The following is a 27336-nucleotide window of genomic DNA, read 5'->3' on the forward strand; positions in this document are numbered from 1 at the left end:
CAGCCCCATCCCTCAGTCCCACACTTCACAGCCCCACTTCCTCCCTCAGCCCCACGCTACATAGCCCCATCCCTCAGTCCCACGCTACACAGCCCCACCTCCTCCTCCTCCCGCCCTCAACCCCCACGGCCCCTCCTTCTCACCCCACTACCCAGCCCCCCTCACTCCAGTGTCACTCCGCCCACGCCTCAGCCCCCACAGCGGCGGCCCCTCCCCCTCTGCCCTTCCCCCCACTGCCCGCTCGCGAGCGCTCCCTCTTTTCCTTGCCCTACCCTGTTTGGCTCGGAGAAGGCGGTGGGGGCAGGGCTCGCTGAGCACACACAGCCCCCGCCGCACACCTTCCCCTTTCGCTCACTCTTCCGCGCACGCGCCAGAGGACGGCCCGCGAGGGAGCGAGCATGCGCAGAAGCCGAGGCAGCTCCCAGGCCCGATGCAGAGACCGGGCGAAGCCTCTCCCCGCTCTCTTTCTCGGTCGCGCGCGCGCGCGCGCTCAGCCTGGGGCGGGGCCGGCCGGGGCTGGCGCGAGCCTACGGCATTTCCGGGGCGGGGCGTGGGGCGCGGGCTCGCGGCGGTGGGGAGCTGCCGCCGCTCCTCGGCGAGCGCGGAGTTGACTATATATGGTCAAAGCAGGGGAATAGCGGCGAGCTCGGCGGGCGCTTCCTGCTCTGCAGCTTGGGGCTGAGGCCGGAGCGGGAGCAGAAGCAGAGAGAAGCTGGGCCGCCGCCGCCACCTGGGACCCGAGCGCGTCGCCTGCCTCCGGCCGCGGGAACAAACGGGCCAAGATGCCGTTCGAGAGCAGTAAGTGCGGGGGGCGCCCGGCTGCTTCCCGTGCCCCGCAGGGAGCCGCCTTCGCGTGGCTGCCCGCCCCGGTGGCTGGCTCGGGGAGCGGCGCGCCCGGAGCCGCCGGCTCGGGCTCCGGCCGTGCCTGCGCTGCCGCTGCCCCGGGCGGTGCCTGGGTCCGCGCTAGGCTCGCTCGCCGGGGACCCCCCGTTCGCCCCGCGGCGCTCCAGGGTGGCTCGCCCGGGGTGTGCCGGGTGCGGAGCGTCCCGGGCTCTGGGGGCAGCAACAAGTGGCTGTTCGGCCGCAGACCCTGGGGCGGGTTGCCTTGCTTCTGAAAGACGTTGGCTGGTGATGCCCCATATCCCCATCTCTCTGTATTTTCTTCTTTTTGTAGAAAAAGTGTTTGCCAGCCTCCCCCAGGTTGAAAGAGGTGTCTCCAAAATTATTGGAGGGGATCCCAAGGGCAACAACTTTCTGTATACCAATGGAAAATGCGTCGTCATCCGAAACATTGATGTAATGTATTCTACAGTTTTTGTTTGTTTCATGATGTAGTTCTTTCCTATGAATTTTTTTGTTTGTTTTTTCCAGCTGCTTTCCCATATTGGTTTGTTTCTGATACTTTGGGATTTCTATTGAGGTCAGATATGTCTGTGATGAAGAAGGGAGGGTGTATGACTCAGTCCCAAAATTGTGGGCAGGGAGGGGACTACAGAAATCTGTAGAAAATCTCTGCGAAATCTGTGTAGTCTCCTCCCCTCGTCCCTTTCTGTAGAATTTAGGATGGGATTGGTGTTCCATGTTCTTCTTGGGCCTGTTAATATGGTAATTCAAATATGTATGTTATGGGACCTAGGGATCCATTAAAATAGATTTATTAAGTTAATAAATACCCCCACTTGCTGGGCTAAGCTGTCTTCTTGGACAAAACACAATCTTACAAATCGAATCCAGTGCTGTGTAGCTTACTTTGTTGCATTTGAGAACTCAAAACAGCTCTCAGTTATTGGACTGAAAGTTTATGTAATATCTGCATATTCAAAGCTCTTAGTCTTAATCCTAGGGAACTGCACTACATATGAATGAAATATATAAAACAGGTATGTTCAGTAAGTTGTTTCTTACATGGTGATCATCAGTGAACAATGTGCCATTTAAATGGTAATAATCAGGCTGCAAAGATTGCATTCTATTGAAATGCATGCAGAAGCTGACTTGTAGAGCTGTTTTATTCTGTGGGGCTCCAGATTCAATATAGTCTTTTAAAATGGTAAATGTATTTTCACTACTGGAAAATGAGACTCCTCACCCTATTCTCCTTCATTTCCCCTTTAATGTAATGTAAACTTTGTTTCTAGGGGGAAAAACCATTACAGGTGGGACGATTATTGGAATTTCCAGCTTTCCATGACAATGTTTGTCTCTGACAGTGGTTCTCCAGGATTTCTGCTCCCCCTCCCACTTGTTGGGTATATCCAAATCTCTTATCTAGCTGCCAGTGTGCTGAAAGTGCCTTCAATAACATTGAAAACAATTTAGTATTTGGTTCTATTTTTTTTAAATGTTGAGTTTGTTTTTTTAAAAAAACTTCCTTGGACTCTAGTTTTAATGTTTCAACATAGTTGTGGTCCCACATCTTGGCTAAATGACCACAACAGCAAAAATGTCCCAGTCTTCTTGATACCAAAAGTTTCAGCTAAGAAGGTAAAATAATGTAGTATGACAGATGCACAGAAATGTATCTGAGCCAGTTGATTTAGTCATAACATTAAAACTAATACCTAAATCTTTCTGTATGCTATAAAAGTAAGAGTAAACTGGCAGGCAGGGGGTGAGTCTTCTGGTAATTATCAGCTGACTGCAGCCTGTTACAAAATTTATTCCGATAATCAGTTTTAATGTCACAAAAGAATGCATCATAGTCTTTGGTTCAATTTAATAGTATTATTAAATGGAAATAATCCTCTTCCTGGTAAAGGACTATGCCTGTACTACTTATTGACTTAGTCTTGGAAACACTCCCCATCAAAAATAGGGAAGCCTAGACAAATAATTCTACCCCCATGTCCGCACGAACAAGGGACAGACCCTTGGAGAATACTACATGTGACTGTTGTACAATCGAATAACTGTCCAAGCTCCACCTGGGACTGCTTCATCCTAGCCAATAAACCAGACAGGTCATTCGTGTCTTACAAATCCATTATCCCGAGTGAAGTACTTGGGGGCTGATGAGGATGGTCTCTTAGCTATGACAGAGAAGTCCAAAACGTGATTCAGTACATTGAAGTCTTGGATGTGTTGGAAAAGCACTGCTAAGGCAAGAGGGATCAGCGATGCTTAGAAGACCTGATATCTCATGAATATTTTACTTCCATATGGGTGCCTCTTCCTGCAAAGTCTGAGGCAGTTTGAGTTCCAAGGTATTCTAAGCAGCTCTGGTATCCGTGTAAGGGCCACATTAGCTCAATGAATTCTAGTATTTTTTTGTCTTGTTGAACATGTCCCTCCCTCCTTTTGCTGCTAGCTGGTCCTCTCTCTCTCTTTTTTTTTTTTTTTTTTAAAGAGGTAATGATGGTGTTAGATACTGTACCTGCCCCTGAATTTCGATTCATTCCATTCCTAATTTTTCTGGTCCTTTCATAACTTCTAATTCTAAACAAATGTTTTGCTCTTCCCTGTTGGGTGAAAGATGCATGCAAATGAGGGAACTGACTGTAATTGGGTGGAAATAGTGCTATTAAATATACAAAGAAAATAAACTGGAAAAAAAGCTAGTTTATGTTTGGCACTCAAGCTTTAACAGCAGTAGGCTTTAAAAAAAAAAAAAAAAAAAAAACAGAAGCTTGACTGTCTTAAATTCAGTGCCCCTTAAGTCCAGTTTTTATCCACTTAGCTTCAGTGAGCTGTTGTAACTCTGCTATAAAACAGGTACCACTCATGATGTTGGCAATAGAATGCAGTATACAGAGAGCCTCCTGAACTTATCGGAGATGAAACTACAATAGAGAGGAATAGGAACTTATTTGACCTGTAGGACTGTCATGTTTTGCTTACTTAAATTCAATCACCCAGCAAAATGGAGAGTCGCAGGGAATTGGATGACTCTTGATAGTGCAATAATTTCTGACTTGCCAGAGCTAGAAGTGCACTCAACCAGTATAAATGTATTCTAGACCAGAAATAGAAAAGCTTACCCTTGCTTGAGTAAGCTACATTACATCTCTGAGAGACTGATATTACTGGCAAGAGCAAGACCTTTTCCTGGTAAAAAGCCTGCAAGCTTTCTAATACAGAGTACCTACTCTGTAACGGTCCAGTTTCTCCTGAGCACATGATCGAATCATACTATATTACTTAGTGATTTTTATGATGCAGTCAAACAAATGTTTGTTTATGAATTACAGCATCAAAACGATTTCACCCACACTTTTTTCCTTTTGACCAAACAACACAAGTCGTTTTGGAGATGAAAGGTGAACTGATAAATTGCAGAACAATAGTCCAAAAAAATTAATTTAGCTGGTATGCTGCACGTGAATAGTCATAACTCTGTGGAATAAATATATGTTATGACATGCAATAACAAATATAGACAAGTATCTCTTGTGTTTTGATGGCACTCTCCTTGATGTGGTCTGGATGATAGAGCTCCTCAGTCATCAACACTCATTCATTCACTGTCTCAGTTTTGTGGTTAAACTTTGAGGCATCTGAGCATGTGTTGAAAGACCTAAGTGTCTCTTCTGCTATGGAGTTTGAAGACCTCTCCAAAGAGTAGCATAAAAGCTATAATTGTAATGTCTTGACAGTGAATGATGCAACTGTTTCTGCATCCCAATTTTCCTATTGATCATAGGAAAAACTTTTTCTATATTAGCCCTTCTGTTGAAATCTGTTTGGGGAAAGCTGCTTATAAATTAGCTTCCCCAAAAGACGGACGTTTCAATCCACATTGATTTACTAAGTAATCTCCTGTGCCTACTGATGCAACTCTTGTAAAATGTCTCTGCTTCTAGCAGTGAAGACTTACAGTATTAATACATCAGAAACTACAGGTGCATATATCCTGCTAAGCAAAGGACTGTCTAACGTTTTTGTTCTAAGGCTTTATAGGCATGTTTTACTGAAGTAACTTTTATACATGCTTAGTACTCTACAAAGTGGAACATTACGTTCTTCTCTCACCTATCCATCTTTCTATACAGTTCTCTATATTTAAGTGCTTTTATCTTGATTCCTGTTCTGGAACCCTTTCTCTCTGCATTCCAGTGCAACTTAGTTTTTATCAGTCAATGAGTTGCCAACCTCCAGTATTGTATACAGGTATTTTGGGAATTACGCTAATGTGTGATTGGCCAGTGGGGATATTACTTATCACAACAGCAGCCATGTTACACCCTGTATTGTTTGTCACACTAAACAGTAAGTTGCCACTGATCAGCGGCATGTTTTACTTTTGTTCTCCCTTACTTAAATCCCATGTATAATAAAGAGGATCTCCAATGTCTCAGCTTTAAAACAGTTTTGATTCTCTTTTCTCTGAAACTCACAAATGTCATCTTGTAACTTTTGAATTCTGTTTCATCTGTAGAATCCAGCAATTGCTGATATCTATACTGAGCATGCCCATCAAGTTGTGGTTGCCAAGTATGCTCCCAGTGGATTCTACATAGCATCTGGAGGTAAAGTATCAGAACGCATTCTGGTATGAGCTATGGGACAGGACTGCTAAAATGCTTAGGTAAAACTTAGTGGGACAGACTTTAGTTATACAGCTTGATCATATTTAACAAAGCTGTAACAAAAATATTTTTTTCCTAATCATATGCCATTAATGTTAAACTTGTCTTCTCATGGAGGAGACAGTATAGTGTATTATTTCTTTTTGAAGTGATACTTCTTAGTTTAAATCCAAAATAAATTTTAATATACTCTACTCTACACTTAATTTTATGTCTGTGTACAAGTTTATTACCTTATTATAAATGGTCCTTTTAGCTATAGTGAATGCTTTGTATGTGCATCAGCATTAGGAGTGAACTGTGGAATTTTTAATTTTGGTTTTTGCCCTTTACAGGTTCTCTAAGCTGTAAATATGGTGTCAAATTCTCTGTCTTTAAAATGAAATTCTGCCACTGGTTCTGTGTGTGCATGTGTGTGTCTCTCTTTCTCTCACTCATGCACACAAAAAGGTCCTCATTTTCCTTGTTGCTGGCCTGATCCCTCAGCACTGTAAACTGAACTGCAGCTTTCACTGCAGCAACTTAGCAGGGAAAGAATGCTGATTCTCAAACTTTTTGTGTAAAGATTCTATGAAAACTTTGAGAATCTACACTAAGCAAGGCCCTTGCTGCATCATCTGGCTTCCTGGCAGAAACTAAAATTTATTTTTGATACTATTGTATAAACAAGGACACGAATCTACATTAATGCCATGTTCCATTAGAGAATTGATGATTGTCAGATGAAAGGACAAAAATCAATAAAGGAAACTTTAAAGATGGTAAGTGTTGGAGAATAAATATTAATAAACCATAAGTACTTTAAAAAGATTTTTAAAAGAAAATCACATAACATTTTCATGGTGGCTGTATTGACAAGTAGGAAACTTCTTAACTTGAATTCAGGCACCTAACTTGTCTTCATATTCATTTTTTAAAGAAGTTCCCAACCTGTTTGGTTGAGAATAAAACCTTCCAAATGTGAACGCATGCCAAATTGACTTCTGGAGTCTGCAAGATGAAGTCTGCTCCAGGCTGGAATCCTGGTTTCAACAAAGTTCCTGAATAGCCACACAGCACTGCCAAGATCTCATGGGCCAGGTTATGGCTGTAGAACCACTCCATGGCTTTAGATCTAGTCTCAGATCTCCAGGTCCTTCACAGAGGTTCTATCAGCTTTTTCGTTAAAGCTGAGCTGTGGACAGGGAGGTTCCATGAAGCCAGGTTCCACAGAACATTGGGTGTGCATATTCTTTGTACATACTCTCCGTAAATAGAAGAGCCACTATGGACCTTCTATGACAGCGCGCTCTTACAGCCATGTTGAGTGGGGCACAACTCTGCAATAATCTCAGAGTGGGACCACCTAAATCCTCTCTGCCATTTTGAAAGATAAAATGGAGAATCTTGAATTTGGGGGAAGTTTCAGTGATTCCTCCTCCCCCCCCCACCCCCCGACCTCTCCATGCATATCCCAAGCTTTGCACATATCTTTTGAGCACAGATCGGTAGGGTGCAGCCTTATAAAGTAGTCTGTATCAAAGGCAGGGTTTTCCTGGCTCTCAGTCCATGTGTTTGTCAAACTGATTCCCTTTAAAATATTGTGTGTGGTGTCCCCCTGCCCCAAACCCAGCACTCTTGGGTTTGTTCTATGCTGATACTTCACTTTGCCCAAGTGCCCATCTACTTTATTCTTGTTAATAGGCAGGGCATTAGAAATATAAAATTCCACTTTGAGGGACTCTGAACAGTAGTGTGTGAGGTCCCCCCTCACTGAGATCAGTGCTGCATTTTTCCTCAGTTGTGGTCTGGTTGGAGAAGCTGCTGCTAAGCACAGATCATTATTAACTGAGTCTCTGCTAGCAGGGGCATCTGAGCCATCATCCATCCTACCACAGACTCAAACACTGAGTATCAAAAGTCTTCCCTTGAAACTTTTTTTGGGGGCGTACCCTGTAAGTAACTTGCCACTACACTGAGCACAGACCAAAATTATACATTTAACCTTTAAGTATGTCACTTTTTTGTTTGTTTGTTTGTTTGTTTAGGAACAAAACACTTTTTAAAATTTGAAGCAATTTTGCATTAAGTCTTAAATGTCACTATGAGAAACAACCATGCCTGCATTTTCTCCCTAGATATTGCTGAGCTGAATTACATAATCCGGGGCACAGAGGCCTGCACGCTTCTTATGCTAGTGTTCCCACCATTGCTAGTATAGCAGTAGAGAAATGATGGGAGGGGCGAGGAGCAATAACAAAATGCTAACGTAGATGTTGTCTTCAAGTGATACTTCAGTGGACAGGGAACAGGACTTGGACTTGGGAATAATGGGTTTGAATCAAGGTTCAATAACACACTTCTAGGTGTTCTTCAAAAAAAACACCTAATCCACTTCGTGCCTCTTTCCCTATCTGTAAAATAGAGATAATAAATCCCTACCTAGGGTGTTGTGAGGGGCCAGATACTATATTGAAGAGGACCATATAAATATACAGAACTTTAAATACACAAGCCTGAATTCTGCTGGGTGGAATAGATTAATATGCAAACTTTTTCAAACTGCCTTTTTTAAAGGCCTAATACAAATCTATTTTGTGCGTTTTTATATTACAAAAGACTAACGTTGTCTGAATTACAAAATGTTCTACTTGTGACATTCCTCTCTGGTGTTATCTGGACCAGTGATCTGCTAGGTCGCTCCAATCCTTGACTCTGGGAGCCAGCCTTACCCTGCTCTGCTGTGAGAACCCCACTCCTGGGCTGTTCACTCACAACCTCTGGCATGTAAGCTGCTCCTTGGATTGTGCAACCTAATGACACTAGCCAATATCACCGGTCCCAGACACATCCCTAGGAACCTTAGTCTTGCAGTGCCCAGTTATGTCCGCTGGATGTTGCAAGCTTCTGAGAGTTTGTCAATTTAACAAAGAAATTAATATGTATCAGGCTTGTTATCCCAAGGAGAGACTCTGACACTTCAAACCAAATGCACTGCTTCAAGTAGAATAAACAAATTTATTAACTATAAAGATTGATTTTTAAGTGACTATAAATCAAAACAAGTCAGATTTGGTCAAATGAAATAAAAACAAAACGCATTCTCAGCTGATCTTAACAGTTCAAACTTAGATACTTCTCACCACAGGCTGGCTGGTTGCTCTTCAGCCAGGCTCTCCCCTTTGATCAGTGCTTCAGTCGCTTGGTGTGTGGTGTCTGTAGATGTAGGCGGGAGAGAGAGCATGGCAAATGTCTCTCCCTTTTATCAAAAAAATAAAAATGAGGAGTGTGGCACCTTTAAAGACCAAACATTTATTTGGGCATAAGCTTTCATGGGTAAAAAACCCACTTCTTCCATGCATCTGAAGAAATGGGTTTTTTACCAACGAAAGCTTATGCCCAAATAAATGTATGGTCTTTAAGGTGCCACCAGACTCCTTGCTGTTTCTGTGAATACAGACTAATAAGGCTACCCTTCTGATACTCTCCTTTTTATCATGGCCTTTCTTCCCTCTTGGCATTGCGTATCCCCCACAACCCCTTTCAGAGTCAGGTGAGCATTGCCTCATTGCAGTTCCAAATTGACCAAAGGAAGAGGGGTGACTCCCTCGAGAGTCCTAACATTCTTTTGTTGCTGCCTAGGCCAACGTCCTTTGTTCCTGTGAGGCTGAGCTGGGTTTGTCCCATACGTGCCCTGATGAGGTGTTAACTGCCTCTCTGTTCTTGGAAAGTTTTTTGCCTGTGCTTGCTTTAAGCCATGGAGATACATTTTGAGCCTCATAACTATATACATGAAATTATAACCTATAACATTACTGTAACCACCATGCTTAGTGCATCATGAGCCTTCCGAAGACACCCAACATGACAAACTTTGCATTGGATACCACACAATCATTTTATAAAGATGAACATGCGGTTGTAGGGTGTTCCCCCGAGATACAGAGCGTCCCAGCTTGTGACTAGCAACTCCACAATATTTCCTCTGAATTGAAGCGTGTTCCACACCTCTCTAGTATTCTGAAGAGGTGGTAATTGATTCAAGGCAATCGACAATGCATGCTCAGAATATTAGGCATAAATGAGACCTCTGGTCTAAAAAAGATAGACTTGTATCCCTTGCCTGTCATGACATCGCTGTTGTTGAATAATGGAAAAACGGGATTGACCGAGCAGGCCAGGGCTCAGACCACCATCCTAGGCTCACCCATCTGCTTGGAAATGTCTGCAATGTGGAAGAGTCTGGTTCTAGAATAGGCCTCCTCAGCCATCCGCAGACTCTCCAATAACTTGAAATTGTCTTTCCTGGATTGTCCATCATCCTCAACTTCGAGGGATCGCCAACGATTGTTGAATACACTTATTTGACCTTTGGGTGGCAATCCAGCTTTTAAACTTTGTACGTGTGCATTTAAGTTCTGTATGCACAGAATAGGCCAGGTATTTATGCTTGTGGTTGGAGACCTACAGGGTCATATTTGCACAATGCCTGACTCTCATACACACAGCAGATCTGTTCCTACCTCAGACACGCCTGTAATCATCAATTCTGCATGCTGAACTTTGAATATATGATTTTAAAGCGCTCCAATTTTTAGTGCTTATTGGATTCAGTTTTATTTAGGAATCTTAGTCTGTATAATGGCATATGATGGTAGGTTTTTAGCACTAGCAATCAGTAAGGCTGAAAATTTTTACTGTGACAGATGGCTGAGACATGTGACTATTTGATACTTGCTGGAACAGTGATACTTATGTACTACTGTGTTATGGCAGATGTCTCTGGAAAGCTTAGAATTTGGGATACCACACAGAAGGAACACCTACTGAAGTATGAATATCAGCCATTTGCAGGAAAAATAAAAGATATTGCCTGGACTGAAGACAGCAAGAGGCTTGCCGCTGTGGGGGAAGGCAGGGAGAAGTGAGTAATTCTCAATCTACTGTAAACTATTGTGTCCTAACAAAACAAAATCAGTGATGGAGAAAGCTCTCAGCTCCTCTAAGAGAAATATGTGTCGCACTCCTTGTTTAGACTTCTAGATTCGTTGTTTAGTAGCAACATTGTTTACATAGCATTTGACAGCTGCAGAACTGTGTGTAGCTTATTCACTGGGGAAGCACAATGCCATTAAAATAGACCTTTCTAGAGCATACGACCCCTTTTTTTTTTTTTTTTTTTTTCTTCCTTAAATGGTAGCAATTCAAGATTAGGGAGACAGGTGGATGAGATGGTCCAATAAAAGATACTGCCTTCCACGCCATGTCTCGCTAATTCTGGGACCGACATGATTACGACACTGCCTGTTCTGTTCAGAGGGTGTGGTGGTTTTTTTGTTTTTTGGGGGAGGGGGGTTGTTAAGCAGGGAGAACCGCAGGGATCTTAAAAACTTTAATGTTTTACAAAATGTGTTGTTGGGGAGAGAGAATCACACTCACGTTTGCATCTTCCACATGAGCACAGCTAGATTTGGGGGGCAGGTAAATGCAATAAGAACATAATTCACCACCAATTGCCTCTTGTCTGTCAGGCTAGAAGTGCCTGTTGTATAGCTTCAATCGGGTACATGTGTACACTTGCTAGTACAAAAGGTTGGCAGACCTGTGAAGATGGGGACCAAATCCAGCAAGAGTGGCCTCCAGGCATAGGCCACATACTGTGTCTTAAGACTAATTACTGTTCTGTGCAAGTGGTTGGTACAGTAGCTCCTCAGTTATGGACACCTTGGGAATGGAGGTTGTTCGTAACTCTGAACAAGACATTACGGACTTCAGCCGCTGGGGGCGGGAGGGGGGGTTGCAACTGCAGGATGGGGAGTTCAGGGTTCCAGGCATGGGTGTGGAGGTCAGGACTTCTGCCCTGTGGAAGCATCAGAGCAGGGCATTAGACCCAGAGGGAGCGCTGGGGCTCAGGGCTTCAGCCCTGCAGCTCTGTCCCTGGTCTCTTTCCCGTGGGGGGTGCCCCATGGCTCTGCTCCCAGTTTCAGCAGGGAGCACATCAGGGGTTTAGCTATGGGGGGAGCGCTGGGGCTGAAGCTGGGAATGGAGCAGTGTGGCTGAAACTACAGCACTCCCCCCTCCCTCTTTCTTTCTTCACATCTGCCGCCCCCCCCCCCGCCCCCCCCCCCCCCCCCCCCAAGCTCTGAGCCCCAGTGTTCCCGCAGGGGAGAAGCACCAAATCTTTCCTCTCCTCCCCCCCCCCCCCCCCAGGGCAGTACAGCATTTGCTGTATTTTTTGTTTTTGTCGCTGCTGCTGCCTGATTGGTGTCCGGTTGACTGGTAATTCTGTAACTCTGGAGTTCATATCTTTGAGATTCTACTGTATATTGACTCCTAAATTAATGCTTTGGGGAGACACCTCCTTCATTAGTTTGTTTGCTAATGTTTTAAGGGTTGGTACTGAAGAAATGTGTATGGTGACTTGCATATCAGCGTTCCTATTTTTGTTTCTTTTAAAATGCCCAGAAGTTAGGAGAACTTAGGAAATAATAGAGCAAAGTTATTAAGGTTTCCTAACGAATCGTATTGCATTTCTAGCAAATCTAGCTTCATTTTAGAAACTTGCTGAAATGATGGTCTAGAGCTTGTTTAACTACATTACTCTGGCAGTGAGTATTTTTTACTGTTTTAAAAACACAAAAGCTGACAAAGGATTTTTCATGTGTTCTGGTAAAACTTGTTTTGTTAATGCATTGTGGTTACAGACTAACTTTTTGGGGTTTTTTTTTAAATGCCCCTGAAATAGTAACTGCCAATGCTTGGGTATGCTAAGATTTGTCTTCTCGTCACTCAGTAGTTCGTGTCCCTCTCTCCTGTGGTTCACTGAACTGTGTCGCTATAAAACATTACAAGAAGTTATTTTGGAGATCTCTAGGTGTTGTTCAGCATAGGTGAAGTACTAATTACTTCACTAACATCTTGTAGATACCTACAGGACTTTTAAAGCAATAATCAACTGTTCTGTCCTAAATCACGTGGTTAGGGCCCTGCCAAATTCACCATGAAAGACGCATCACGGACCATGAAATCTGGTCTCTTATGCTCTTTTACCCTATACTATACAGATCTCATGGGGGAGACCAGCATTTCTCAAATTGGGGGACCTGACCCAAAAGGGAGTTTTAGGGGGGTTGCAAGGTTATATATATATAAGGGGGGGGGGTGCAGTATTGCCGTGCTTACTTCTGCGCTGCCTTCAGAGCTGGTCGGCCAGAGAGCGGTGGCTGGGCACCTAGCACCTCGCTGGTAGCAGCATAGAAGTAAGGGTGGCAATACCATACTATGCCACCGTCTGTGCTGTTCCCTTCAGAGCTGGAGTATGGTGGCTGCTGACTGAGGGCCCAGCTCTGCAGGCAGCAGAGAAGTAGTAAGGGTGGCAATACCATACCATATCCTCCTGTCTTCTGTGCTGCTGCTGGCGGTAGCGTTGCCTTCAGAGTTGGGCAGCTGCTGGCTGGGAGCCCAGCACCAGCAGCAGCGCAGAAGTAAGGGTAGCAGTACTGCAACCACCCCTACAATGACTTTGCGTTCTCCCCACCCCCCCCCCCCTTCTTTTTGGGTCAGTACCCCTACAATTACACCATTATATCTGAAATTTCACAAATAGCTAAAATAATGAAATTTACAATTTTTAAAATCCTATGACTGTGAAATAGACCAAAATGGATGGTGAATTTGACCCTACATATGATGGACTTGATGCTGTTTTATATTCCAGCCTTCCATACTATCCATTATCTGTTTTGTAGCAACTATCCACCTGGGACATCAGCTTGCTCCTCACAGTAAGCTTTAAGTAGTTGATCCCTTAAAATGAGATCCAAGGGATATTTTTAATTTAAAAAGCTTTGTATATTTGCTTCTCTGCTTGGTACATGTGGCAGATGTCATCCTCTTCTGAGTTTTTGGACTCTGTCTCCTAGACAAAGGACTTGAATATCCTTTAGGGAACAATGCTGCACTTGCATGAGATTAACTAGATGACCTAATTTCTATTGTCTGCGTGCACTCTATGCAGATTACTGATGCTCAAGGAGTTAGCCTTCATGTAATTTTTTATTTTATGGACTATGTGTATTGTGTCATCTTTAAATAGATTTGGAGCAGTGTTCCTATGGGATACTGGCTCTTCAGTCGGAGAGATCTCTGGGCACAACAAGGTGATCAACAGCGTGGATATAAAACAAACAAGGCCCTATCGTATAGTAACTGGCAGTGATGACAATTGTGGTGCTTTCTTTGAGGGACCGCCATTCAAATTCAAGTTTACAATAAGCGTGAGTCTAACTTACTTTTCTCCTTGTGCACATAAATTCGGTTATGTCTCTGTGTTAAGTCGTATGGATGTATACTAAAAAGTCTTCACAGTTCTCCAGTACACTTAGTTTTTTGTGATACAGCTCATTGCCATAACAAAATCTTGGTTTCCAGTTTAAAATCTATTTAGCATTGAGTAGCTTTTTAAAACCCATGTTTGAAGATAATTGAAGGTCTAGCTCAAGCTCAGAAAAACAAAATAAATGATGGGTTAGAAAGGAAACTCAACTAGTTCTTCAAAACCGTATAATTTTAAGTTTAGTGTCATCTCAGATCTGTTTCTGTGCTGGCTTTCATTACCCTTTTGTGGGTTTGTAGGAAGTGTAACTGGAAACAAAATTTTCAGTATCCCATCTTGAGGAGCAGTTTGTTTCCTTCATTTAGTGCAATTTCAAAATATTCTACCATATTTCTTAACAATACTTTCAGCAGTGCCCAGTTTAGGGGCAGGGGGAGCTGTGGCAGGGGAGGGGTTTGGAATCTCCAAATCTCTTTAAGGGATTTGGATTCTCAATTCTAAACAGGAATTAGGCATCCAAATCCTTTGAGGCAGCTTTGAAAATGTTAGCCTAGATCTCGAAAAATGACTACTGGTTATTAAACTTGAAATTACAAATCTAACGTTCATCCTTTGCTGTTACTTTCTATCTGGACAATGAAAATAACAAGTCAGCTTTAATTTCTGGTCTGTGTTGCACTAGTGCAATGTGAAAACTTCCAAATACTGGAATGACTGTATCCAAACCATTCATATTATGTCATCCCTTAGGGAGTCTCTTGGCCTTATTACTTGGGGCCTATCTTCTTCTGGGTAGGCCTTGCCACATGGCGCTGTTGCAGATGAAGGTCCTTACCATACTAGTAGGTCTTCTTGAAAAGTTAAACCTGGCGATTAATTTTAAGGCAATTGGAAACCTATTGTTTGCATGTGGCTTAAGTTGACTTTAAACCTTAAGTTAAGTGCTTTTTAGTCCTTTTTCCATTCCAGACTTCGCAAACGAATAGTTTAGAGTGCCACAATCAGTTAAGTGACATCACTGCTGAATATTCATTTGAACTTCAGTAGCTACTTTTTATTTTTTGGCTCTCTTGCAGTATGTCTACACTGCAAGCGGGGAGGGAAATTCATCAGTGAGTCTGAGAACCCAGGTCAGCTAATGCTGGCTTGTGCTATGGAGCTGAAAACAGCAGTGTAGATATTCCCACTCTGGCTGGAGCCTGGACTCAGACCTGGCAAGGTGGGGGAAGAGTCTCCGAGCCTGAGTGGAAACATCTACTTTGCTGACCCAGACTCTGAGATTCTCTGCCAGGGTTGTTAGGTTTTTTGTAGTGTAGACAATCCTCTTGGAGAACAAATTCCTGAAGGTTTAAATGATCACTAATAGTGGCTAGATTTGTGTATGGGCAACTCAGCCTCAGACCGTTCAGCTTTCAGTAACAGCTTCTTTAGCAAAATCCAAATCAATGAGTATTATAAGCATTGGGCATAAAATTGATGCATTTCTCTGATTATTATGGGTGGAATTCAGCTCACCTGCAGAAGCCTGATTCCTAAGGCTTTATACATATGAAATGACCAGATGTGGGGGGGTGGAGACAAAATAGCAATCCTGAATGGGATGGGGGCTGTCGTTCAGCCTTCTTCCCTCCTAACCAAAGCCATGGCGATTACTTCTAATCGGATTTGTATGCTGCATTAAAGCTATTTGAACTGCAGAACCATGGATCCTGTGGTTGCTCTTGACCTATCTCTGTCACCCTCCATGCTTACCTATGCTGGACGGTGCAGAAGTTTCCACTGTCGGCCTCTTCCTCACAGCCAGTCTGTGGCTTGAGTAGGGCGGAGAGTCTCTTGCTTGAAAATTTCACTGTAAATGAATGGGTCTCATGGGGATCAAGTAACTTATATGAGATGTCTTTAAAAAGCTTTTCTGTTTTTGGCTGGGTGCTAATTGCTGTCTCCTACAGGACCACAGCCGTTTTGTTAACTGTGTGAGGTTCTCTCCTGATGGGAACAGATTCGCTACATCTAGTGCAGATGGCCAGGTAAAAATGAGCTGCCACCTTGATATCCACGTGTGGGGGAGGGGAATAATTGTGAGTTACACGCTCTTTGAGGGGGATGGGGTTTTGGGGAGCAGTTCCACAGCCTACATACTGATTCTCTTTACTGTGAGAAAACAGACTTAAGAACTGTCATTATCCTCCCATGATACTGCTGCAACAGCAGCTGTTCTACAAAAACCTAATGCTGCTCCTATCAGACTGCACCTGTTTATCTCTCTTCCTGCTGCACCTCCCCAACGCAGGTTACCTATCTGCTGGGGGGATGACACCCCTGCCTACAGCTTTTAGCGGCCAGGCTTTCTTCAGACTCAAAGGAAAATATCCCCAAATTCTCAAATTCACTATGGAAAGGCTTGATCTTGTGCCACCACGTAGCCGTGCTGGTGCTTCCACTGCTAGACTCCTTGCACTGGCTGAGAAGGTGGGTGCAGTATAAATGATTAGGTAAGAGCCTACCTCTATACAATTTTATCAGCTTAGGAGGTTGAGAATGACAACAGCACTGTTGCCATGGATAGCTCCTTGCATATGGGCAGATTCCAATGACTAGCAGGGAGCTGCGGCTATCACAGTAGGAGCCATAAGCATAATACTTTCCAGTATTTCAGATGTCAGAATTCCTGCATGGAACAGCTTGCTGCTTTTATTTAGAATGCCTGAACATCCTCTGGTACCTTAATATTTAATATACAAGTATGCATTTGTCTTGAAGACTTAACTTGACATTTACAAAGTTACTTTTATGCCTGCAGCAAAGAGTTAGCTGTATATATAATACATTTTGGAGATTGTATATTGTGCAAGCCTTCCTCTAATTGTCTGTCACTTTGTATAATATGCTTATGTGATTTTTTTTTTTAAAGATTTTTGTCTATGATGGGAAGACTGGAGAGAAAGTTTGTGCTCTGGGTGGAAATAAGGCTCATGATGGAGGCATTTATGCTGTAAGTATTTTTTGTGTTTCATAACTGCAGCACAAAAAATATCTTATACTGTTGTCGCTGGAAAGTGCACTCGGTATACTAAGGCAGGTACTTGTTTTTACAGATTAGCTGGAGCCCTGATAGCAGTCACTTGCTTTCTGCTTCTGGAGACAAAACTGCTAAAATCTGGGATGTTGATGCTAACTCTGTTGTCAGTACGTTTAACATGGGATCAGATGTTCTGGATCAGCAGTTGGGTTGCTTGTGGCAGAAGGACCACTTACTGAGCCTCTCCCTCTCTGGTTACATTAACTATTTGGATAAGAATAACCCAAATAAGCCTCTACGTGTCATAAAGGTATGGTGACCCTGATCACGCTGCAGCAACCTTCTTCTACACATAGTTTGGTTTTAGCAATAATCTGTTTGGGAATAGTAACTGTTCCATTAAAATGTGGCTGTAAAGAATCTCTTTGAACCATCAAGCTTGGATATTGCTGAGCGTATCACTGACTAACACCTGAGTCATAACAGTCAAATATAGTAGTTATACTTCGTGCAAATGTGTAGGTGAGTAATGGTCTTAATTATGCTAATAAAATAGCTTACTTCCACACTAGTTTTTAAACATGCTTAAGATTACACTAAAAGAATCCTGAGTTAGAATACCACCCATGGGCATCTTATTTCATCGTCCTGCAAGTGCTAACTGTTATGAACATGGAGATATGGTTCATTATGTCATCAAGCTCTAATATTAGGAATTATTTGGCAGGGTGACAAAGCAATCCCATGGGAGCTTACATTTTACCTGAACTAGAAACCTGTGTCCTAGATTTTTTTTTTTTTTTTTTTAACTATTGTTGCTGTAGTTCTGGCAACCAGTAGGTGTAGGTGACCATATTTGATCATCTTGTAAACACTGAACTTGCTTATGATGGAACATAACACATATGCGTGGAAAGGGTCCTAAGGAGATCTCTGTCCAAAAATAAGTGTGTACCTATTCATATTACAGAATATTTAATTCTTCAGAATTTGTATGAAAATGTCAGTACTGTAACACTTTTTTTAATGTATTGATTCCTTGAAACAGACCTAGACAGCTCGTCATTTGAACTTTGAGATTGAACAAAGACCAAAACCAAGATGTGATGTTACTTTCTAAATCTTACCAGTTACACTTTGTGAATAGATTGCTTTTCTTTTAGTTTGAATAACTGAAAAATGAATTGCCCACTAATTATATTCTCTCACAGGGTCATAGTAAATCAGTTCAGTGTCTGACCGTGCATAAAAATGGTGGAAAATCCTATATTTACTCTGGAAGTCATGATGGACACATTAATATCCTTTCTGGTGATCAAATGGTGTTGTTATAGTCCCACTTCTCTTTAAGATGGGTATGCTACTTTCTAGGAACTTTTTAAATCCCTTTACTGAAGACAAGATAACTTCCTCTGACATTCCTGAATAAAATTGTATTGCTGAACCAAATTACTGCTAACTTGTACTATGCATGGCACTTACCTGTAATCTTTACCATTCTCTTAATAACTTGCTTTCCTGATACCACAGTAGTCTTACCTGAATCCCTATTAACATTCATAAGAACAGCCATACTGAGTCAGACCAAAGGTCCATCCAGCTCAGTATCCTGTCTTCAATAGTGGCCAGTGCCAGTGCTTCAGAGGGAATGAACAGAAGAGGTAATCCAGTCATCCCTAAACTGAAAGGATTATGAACTCCTTGTTGCTCTGCCTCTGGGCTTATATACTAATAAGCATAGCTTTCTGCATTGTTCTCAGAGCTGCAAGTTTCTCACCACCTTATCATGGCCTTAATTTTTATCCTCATGAGTGGGTGACAGTCTTACCGTTACTGTTCCTTATCTAGCCAGTGTCTCAAGCATTATCAGGTCCCCAGCCCCCAGAGAATTTGCACATCTATTAATTATATAATAATCCCAGTTCCCACTGGTCTGTGGAGCAATAAACATGGAATGCGATCTAGGGTGTGGGTCAGGGTGTAGTCAGTGGGTCAGCCTGCGAGAGTTTTTGGTTTTGTTTTTTGTAGAGCTGAACACCATTAGCTTTTTCTGTAACAGGCAAATGTGAGTTTATACAATTCTTTTATATATTCCCTTAAACAACATGTGATGTATAATACATTTACGCTCCTTGTGAACATAATGCGCACACTAACTGCATTATCTTTTTGGCAAATATATGAAGCAAACTTGAAGGCTTGCTGAGGAAGAAGCCCTCATGGTGATAACACGTCAGATTGACTAGTCCCTTGTGTAAAAACCACTCATTTTACTTTTCCTATCCGTATCCATCTTGGAAAGTGTTGCTTAGGCATTGAGACCTAACACTAAATGATTTGTTGTTGTTTGCCAATACTTTTTTTACTGTTCTAAAATGGTTATTCAAATTATTTTATTTAGTTCCTTTATGGAATACTTGAGTCAGTGTTCGTTTTCATTATCTGGAATTGGGAGTTGGAACTCCTAGTTTTTCTGCAAGCCTTTTTCCTCCCCTTTCTCCCCCCCCCCCAACTCCTAAGAAAAATTTTCTTAATTCTACTTTGCACATTATTGGGATTCCGAAACTGGGGAGAATGATGACTTTTCTGGAAAAGGACATACAAACCAGGTTTCTAGAATGGCTGTGGATGAATTGGATCAGCTGGTCAGTTGCAGTATGGATGACACTGTGCGTTATACTAGCCTAACCAAGAGAGACTACAGGTTAGTGAGGCTACCATATTTGGTCGTGTTTGAATGTATTGGGTTGTGTTTTTTGTGTTGCATCAGGAGAATTTCACTGGTACAGTGTGGGATGCTGAATAGCTTCATCATACAACTTGAGAAAATTTTTCAAGTTACCATGAAAATCCTAGAAATGCTTGCAATACCCAACTTGCTTTATCTGTGAAACAATAGTCATTTAAATTTTTTTCTTCTACCTACATAAGACTAATTTAGTATTTTCTGATTTTATTTTTATTTTTTAGGCAGCCAGATATATCTGTCTTGTATTGCATGACTTTTATAGGGTTTTGCCTTCACTAGATAGGATATAGATATATCAGAGAGAGAGCGTGCTTCAGCTCTTACAGTGTACTATAAAGCCACGTATCAGAGGAAAACAAGCTCTGAGATTCTTTTTGGAAACCATTCTTTCCCCTGTGGTTACACCAATCCTGCCTCCTCGGGAGATGAGTCCTTTTAGGATTACCCAGTCTATCTCTATCTCTCTGAAGTTAAATTAAGATGAATTAAGGTCACTTTTTAATTCTGAATCGGAGTATCCCCATGAGAACTTAATGTGGGTAAAGTAATCCACTTTAAAAATTTTAAAACAGGTTAATTTTCTCAAGTGTCCCCATGTAGATAAGCCCTAATTTCTAAGACTGGAATCCAGCTGTAGATCATGATTGTGAATCTGCATATTGCAGACCTGAAGACTTATTTCATGGTAACTTTTCAAGGATCTCTCAATGGCTGACTATTGAATTGAGACTTGTACATGAATAAAATAAAGACACGGAAAAGCAATTTGTATTTTTCTTTTCAGTGGCCAGGATGTTGTAAAAATGGATGTCCAACCAAAATGTTTAGCTGTTGGTCCTGGTGGATATACAGTAGTTATATGCATTGGACAGGTGAGTATCAGGATAATATCTGGGTCTGTCTACACAGCAACTAGACCCCTACAGCTGGCCTGGGCCAGCCAACTAGGGCTTGTGGGGCTCGGGCTGCAGAGCTGTTTCACTGCTGTATGGACTTCTAAGCCCTGTGAGCCCAAGTCAACTGGTACGGGCCAGCTGCAGGGGTCTGGTTGTGTAGACATGCCTTGTGTAACCTATACAGTATTTAATGCTCTGAGTATGTCATTGGTACGCTAAGAAATTTTTAAAACTTATTTCAGTGGGGGATTCTATGTTGGTAGAGGCAGCTGTCAATGTGGATCAGCTGTTAATGTTAGCCCATGGTAGCACTTACACAGCACCTTACTATTTTTAAATTCTGTACAAACATAACTAAATCAAAGAATCTGCTGGTGTAAGACTTGTCTAAATACAGTGTTGGCACTGATTATTTTTTTTAAATCAGCTTGTTATCTATTTTAAATTGGTGCAGACCTCTAGTGTGGATGCATTACACCAGTATCAGGGTATACCTGCATCCATACTATGGGGTTGCACCAAACTTTAAAACTGGTAGAAAAGCGAAGTTTGTTAAATCAGTGCCTGAACTGTATGTAGCCATACGCCTCTAATGAGGTCATTGGATTTAGTGGCCTAAAAAGGCTGAGTCAACATGAAAATCTACCTGAAATTTGAATCCAGTGTTGATTACAGCAGTGTTGGTTTCTTCTTTAATGTGTTTTCCTCCTTTTGGTGGGTGTGTGTGAACATTTTAAATATGGAAGGTAGCTTTTTCTGTTAATGAGCAGGAGCAAATACATATCTAACCTTCTAGCTCATACAATGATTATACGGATGTAAAACCAAAATCCCAATAGATACTTAACATCTTTAAATAAAATAAAAAAAATTGGAAGGGAGATTATTGCTAATATAAGAAACACAAAATCATTAGTCGCTGATAACTATATTGGATATGGTCAGTGTAACAGTTTTAGGACCTTGGTCAGTAGTAAAAGTATAGAAGCAGGGACTAGTTCTCCTCTTAGTCTCTTGCTTAAACATTTGTTACTTTTGGCAGGCTAGTCCACTTACGCTGTTATATCAATCTTTGGTGTACAGCTTGCTTATCACCTGGCACCATAGATATGGATCTCTTGGCTATTGTTGGAGCACACTCTACGATAGTTGGAGGATTACTCAAGCTCCTCAGCATGATTCAAATGAAGCAGAACCAAAGATCCTTGTTTCTTCAGGGATGTGTCTGTTTAAAACCACACTTACATTAATGGGTATCAAAGGCCATGGAAGGCTGAGCCTCCCCAAACAGCCTTGCATGGCCCCATGCACACTCAGCCCCCAGACCTCTTCCTGCTTCCTGGTGCTGTGCTGTGGGGGGCTCTTCCCCTGCGGCTGGGACTAATGGAGGGCCAGCCTGCGCTCCGGGGGGCGGCAGGTTGGGGGAGGGAGGGCCTCTGGGCTCTGGCAGGAGGGGCGGGGCCTCAGGCAAAAAGGGTGAGCTGGCCACTTGCTTCCCCGAGCCCAGGGTTCACCAGCCACCCATACTTACATTCCTTTGCAATGCTTTTGACTAATAAGGATGTGGGTTGAACTTTCATGATCTCAACTGCATCATCCAAACTATTTGTTTTTAGTTATGATTTGCCTCTAATGGGAAACTGTAACTGGACAGGAAAATGACCCTTTGCACATGATATTAACAGCCTGTACTTTGTAATTCAGTCATCCCAACAAAAGATAGTAGGCATTGCTTGAAATGCTTGATTTCTTCATGCACCTCTTTTGTTGTGACTAAATAAACTTCAGCTAACTGTATGCAAGAGCATGTCCTGATTGCTTGCAGTTAGTAGATTGAAGGCAGTCTGCAGCAGTACCTGCATCCCTGTCAAATGCTCATAGGAGGAAAAATCTTAGTCGCAAGGTATAGGTGTTTTATACACTTCTAATCTGTATAGATTAGAATGAATCTCAATACTCTTTTGAACCAATGAAGTAGTAACTCCTATTGTGGCTGACGAGCAGAGTGCACTAGAATGTATGGCGAGACACTATAGCCTGTCAAGCATTTTGAACCAATGGTCTCTATGGTACATTGCTCTACATTTATAGATCATCTTGATGAAGAATAAGAAGAAATGTTTTGCAATTGATGACCCTGGCTATGAACCAGAAGTGGTGGCCATTCACCCAGGAGGTGGTACCGCTGCAGTGGGAGGCCTGGTAAGGATACACTCTTGTGAACACTGGAACAGTATTCCATGGTTGTGGGGTTTTTAGTTATGCTTGTTCTTTAAACATCACTCCGCTATTGCTGCACCAAGATATCAAAGTTGGCAGTATACTAATATTGTTGCTTTTAATTTAAAGTTGTGCTGTTGGGCTTTTTGTTAAACTGCTATCTTCTGGCCTCCTTCCATTAGATTCTCCCACTTTTGTGGTTTAGTATACATTCCCCAACATATTCTCCCTAGTTAGTTATCAAGTAAGCTTTTTCTCAAAACTCTCCGCCCATGTCTTAAAGCAGTAGCATGTTTTTAATTTGACGACATGTGGCCAATATACCCTAAAAATACTGACTGTTTCTCTCAAAGGGAGAAATACCTATAATTGCATATGATCCTCAACTTAATAACCTTCCTGATTTTTGTTGTAAAGCTTTGATTTTCATTATTAACTTGCAGGATGGGAATGTCCATCTATATTCAATCCAAGGAACCTCTCTGAAAATCGATGAGAAGACCTTGCAAGCTAAAGGTCCTGTGACTGACCTGGCATATTCTCACGATGGTGCCTTTCTTGCAGTTTGTGATGCAAACAAAGTTGTCACTGTCTTTAGTGTTGCTGATGGCTATGCGGTAAGAATTGCTGTATCTGACTTATGATTTCCAACAAAAGTATTTATTAGTCCTAAAACTGTGTGTAGAAATAAAGGCACAGCCAGGTGTGACTTAGTCTGTACTGGGGGTAAAAAGTCAAATGCCACTAATGCCTACTTGTGTGTAATTCTGTAGTATCTCCTGTTGAGATGATTTTCACAACAGCCAGTTTTGAAGTCTCCAACAAAATTATGACCTTGGGTGAGGGGAAGGAAAGAGCAGCATAGGTTGGCTACTAGAAAAAAGATACTAACTTCATCCAAATTAGAGAACAAGAAAAATAGAGAAAACAAGTTCTTTCCAATCAAAGGTGCCTTTTAAAAATCACTTGGCAGGGTGTGACCTGCAAGGGGGAGGGGCAAGTCAATCCGATCTGTGGTAGGCTTGCTGCTATTCAACATAAACTATCTAGGGTCTCGCAAGTTCCTTATTTGACCTGCATTGTAGTGTGTCTATAATGGAAACCTCAGTCACAACCAATGCACAGTGACCTTGAACAAGTCTTTCCCTATCCATCAGTGTGCATGTCAGCAAAGATTTCCATAACTTCTGGAAACTGGATTGGCCTGAGGGAGTAAGTAGTCTGATTAAACTGCAATCTGTGCAGAACTGTAAGATGCACTTTCTAATAAAACTTGTTAGCCACAATGCTTAACTCTGTGAAGGCCATGCACTGAAATGGGTAGAAGAGGAATTGGGGATAATCCATATGCTCTCTTTAAAAAAAGAAAGCAAGGACTGAGAATGAATCCTTTAAATTAGCTGGACTGAAATTGCACTGAAATGGAATGTCGAGGAGGTGGGGGCGGGGGACTGTTCCTTCTCCTTCCATGCTATTGTCTTGCACTCTTGGCTCTGAGCAGAACTAAAAAGGTTTCTCTTCTCAAAAGATGAAGTGGGTCAAGGTTACTTTAAAAAAAAAAAAAAAAAAAAAATCAGACCAGCTTATGTTGGTGGAAAGACAACCGTTCAAGCTTACACAGAACTCTTCTTCACGTCTGGGAAAGATGCACAGACCTGGTCTACACTAGAAAATTGTCAGCTTAACTGTGTTACTCAGAGGTGTGAAAAACCCACATCCTCGAGCGACATAATATGAGCTATCCTTGGCCAGCACTAGGCTGACTGAAGAATTCTTCCCTTGACCTAGCTGCTGCCTCTTGGGGAGGTGAATTACCTATACTGACAGGAGAACTCCTCCCACCAGCCTAAGTAGTGGCTACACTGAAGCACTACAGTGGTGTAGCTGTCGTGCTGTACCATCTTAAGTGTAGGCATACCCTGTGTCACAGTTAATTCCTTATCTGTTCCACTTATGTATTTAACCCACATTCAGGAGACCACCTAAGGTGACCATGGGTAGTTAACACCTCTGTTGTTGTAGGACAGAGGGTTAGTGGGTTACAGATAACTGTAATGAGCCATACATCCAGTGTCTGTATTAAACTCTGCTGGACACCAAGGATCAATCCTAAGTTCCCAGGCTCATCTTTTGGAGGTGTTGTGCAGGTTCCCTTTGAGGACAAGGGCTGCGAGGTCCGATATGGAGTGATCATTTTTGTGAGAAATGCTTGCCCATGGTTATATGGTTTTTTTTCCTTTCTATCATTTTTTCTGTCTGAGCTCATTTGAGAGCGTAGTGTCTCTTTTTCACTCACTCAGTTGTTGGGGCACTTAGTGGACTGGATGAGGTACGCCACGTGGAGAATCTGTGGATCTAGAAAGTTGTAGAAGTTTTGTATCTGTTGTGGCAGAGGCTGGTGCCACTTTGATTTGGGGTGCTCTGGTCAGTGGGGGGTGTTTGGGAAAGATTTCATTCAGGATGTGGTCACCATCAAGTATAGGTTGTTTCTCAAAACACCTACTGTACAGCTGCTTTCAAAGGCTTCAATCAGCCCCTTCTGTGCTACAGCTGAGGCTGAGCAGGACATTTTGAGAGTCCTAGGATCTCCAATTTGTTTTTGCTGAAAACTTGAACATCCAGTCCTACCATTTTTGATCCATTTTGGTTTGAATTCTGTTGGCTCCTTTCAGATGTTTATAGAAATAGCATAAAATGGACATTTTAAATGACAGACTTGTGCAGTAACCATGCTTTTCAAATGTAAAAGGCACTTAGCTTAGAATTTTACTGTGTACCTGGGGTATACAGATATATTTTAACTTTTTTTCTAGCAACATGTTAAAATTTGTTGCCTGTTAATGAGGGACAATGTCACAGGTAAAAGAATAGCTACCTGAAGTCTGTAAAATAACACCATTTTCCTAATAACTCCACAATAGGAACATAACATCTTCTATGGACACCATGCAAAAATTGTTTGCCTTGCCTGGTCTCCAGACAATGAGCATTTTGCCTCTGGGGGCATGGACATGATGGTTTATGTTTGGACCTTAAGTGACCCAGAGACCAGAGTCAAGATACCAGGTACGTTGTGCACCTCTTCTTTGCTAGAAAGAGGTTTAGTTTTGAGAATTACTAGTCTCTCTCGAAATATGGACAGTGCTTTCTCTGTCAGAACTACACTAGCAAGTCTCCTCCTCCTAGATAGGGGTGGAGACATCTAGTCTACCCTCTGTAATGTAATTTTAACCTTCTAACTGTTACGGATCAAGACGGCCACTCACTAAGTGCACTTTGCAGGCAACTGCATTTTACAAGTACTTTGTGCACTACAGTTCGAAAAAGAACTAGATAAGTTGATGGATCTATCCTCCATGAAATCGCTATTAGCTAGGATGGACAGGGATGGTGTCCCTAGCCTCTGTTTGGCAGAAACTGGGAATGGGCGACAGGGGATGGATCACTTGGTGATTACCTGTTCTGTTCATTCCCTCTGGGGCACCTGACATTGGCCACTGTCGGAAGACAGGATACTGGGTTAGAGGGACCTTTGGTCTGACCCGGTATGGCCGTTCTTATGTTCTAATTCAAGTTTTTTTCAAAATAAAAATATTGTCCTAAGATGAATGTGATAACCTATCAATTCTTAATATTGAATTTTTTAAAAACTCACAATTTATCTCCTTCCATCTGTACAGACGCTCATAGACTACATCATGTAAGCAGCTTGGCATGGCTGGATGAACATACCCTGGTAACAACATCCCATGATGCTTCTGTCAAAGAATGGTCTGTCTCCTACAAGTGAACAGTCCTACTTGGAACGACCTCATCAGGGATTAGAACTACTGCAGTGGAACATAGCATTTCTCTTTAAAAGAAAAAAAAAATTCTAATGGCCTCTGGGTCTTCTATCATATCCTCATATCTTTACAGGGTGTTCATATCTGTAATTAAATGTACTTTGAAAGCTTTAGCCAGTAACAGTTTGCACATGAAAAGCACTTAAATTATGTCTGGAACGTAACCTTTGTGCTGAACATTCCAGAGGCAACAGCCGAACAAGTTGGCATGAAAAATTTAAACATGATCAGTTATTTTCTACCAGAGTCCTTGTGAGATTGTACAGCATGAGAGAAATACTTCTCATTTTTTCTAATTGCAGAACATTTCTGTACTAATGGTCATAGTAAGAATATTTAGTTGTGATTCAAAACAAATCAAGCTGTGTGCAGCTACTGTATATTATGTTGCTTGTCTGTACTGCACCAAACTGTTGCCTCAGATTTCCTCCTCCACATAATGAAATGGGGTACACACATAATAAACTCTATGTATTTCCTGTCAAAGTTTTGTGGTTATTTTAGGATGGAAATATGGGATTTTAATGTACTTACTGTTGTCGGTTTAATGTTTACAAATAACTCTATTGGCATTTTCTCACTCCAGAAACATCGTTGTTACCTTATGAACAACTGAGGAATGTCTGGTCATTTCAGTGTCAGGGGAGAACCTCAGCTTCTGTTTAAAGAAAAATTTGTTTCCTTTTGAGAAGAATTAAGTTGATGTAAACAAATTTGCAGTAATTATAACACCTGTTTCAGTACAGGAATTAAACAAAGTGAATCATT

General features: G+C 42.0%; 1 protein-coding gene across 1 annotated transcript; it reads left to right on the plus strand.

Moving 5' to 3' along the window:
* The first annotated feature begins 349 nt into the window (after nt 1–349).
* WDR1 (WD repeat domain 1) lies at nt 350–27336 on the plus strand. Its single transcript, XM_037898060.2, has 15 exons — nt 350–798; nt 1175–1296; nt 5375–5465; nt 10281–10428; nt 13600–13780; nt 15789–15866; nt 16751–16831; nt 16935–17168; nt 18070–18157; nt 19406–19562; nt 20392–20479; nt 22595–22705; nt 23167–23340; nt 25645–25789; nt 26404–27336. The coding sequence occupies exons 1-15, from the start codon at nt 783–785 to the stop codon at nt 26511–26513; spliced, it is 1824 nt and encodes a 607-aa protein (XP_037753988.1). The 5' UTR covers nt 350–782; the 3' UTR covers nt 26514–27336.

Source organism: Chelonia mydas, chromosome 4 (genome assembly GCF_015237465.2).
Source record: "Chelonia mydas isolate rCheMyd1 chromosome 4, rCheMyd1.pri.v2, whole genome shotgun sequence".
Classification (NCBI taxonomy): Eukaryota; Metazoa; Chordata; order Testudines; family Cheloniidae; genus Chelonia; species Chelonia mydas.

Bases quoted from the DNA above. Each gene is read 5' to 3' on its own strand.
- WDR1 (XM_037898060.2), top strand. The intron at 16,832-16,934 runs GTAAGTATTTTT...TTGTTTTTACAG, and splicing joins ATGATGGAGGCATTTATGCT to ATTAGCTGGAGCCCTGATAG. The intron at 17,169-18,069 runs GTATGGTGACCC...ATTCTCTCACAG, and splicing joins AGCCTCTACGTGTCATAAAG to GGTCATAGTAAATCAGTTCA.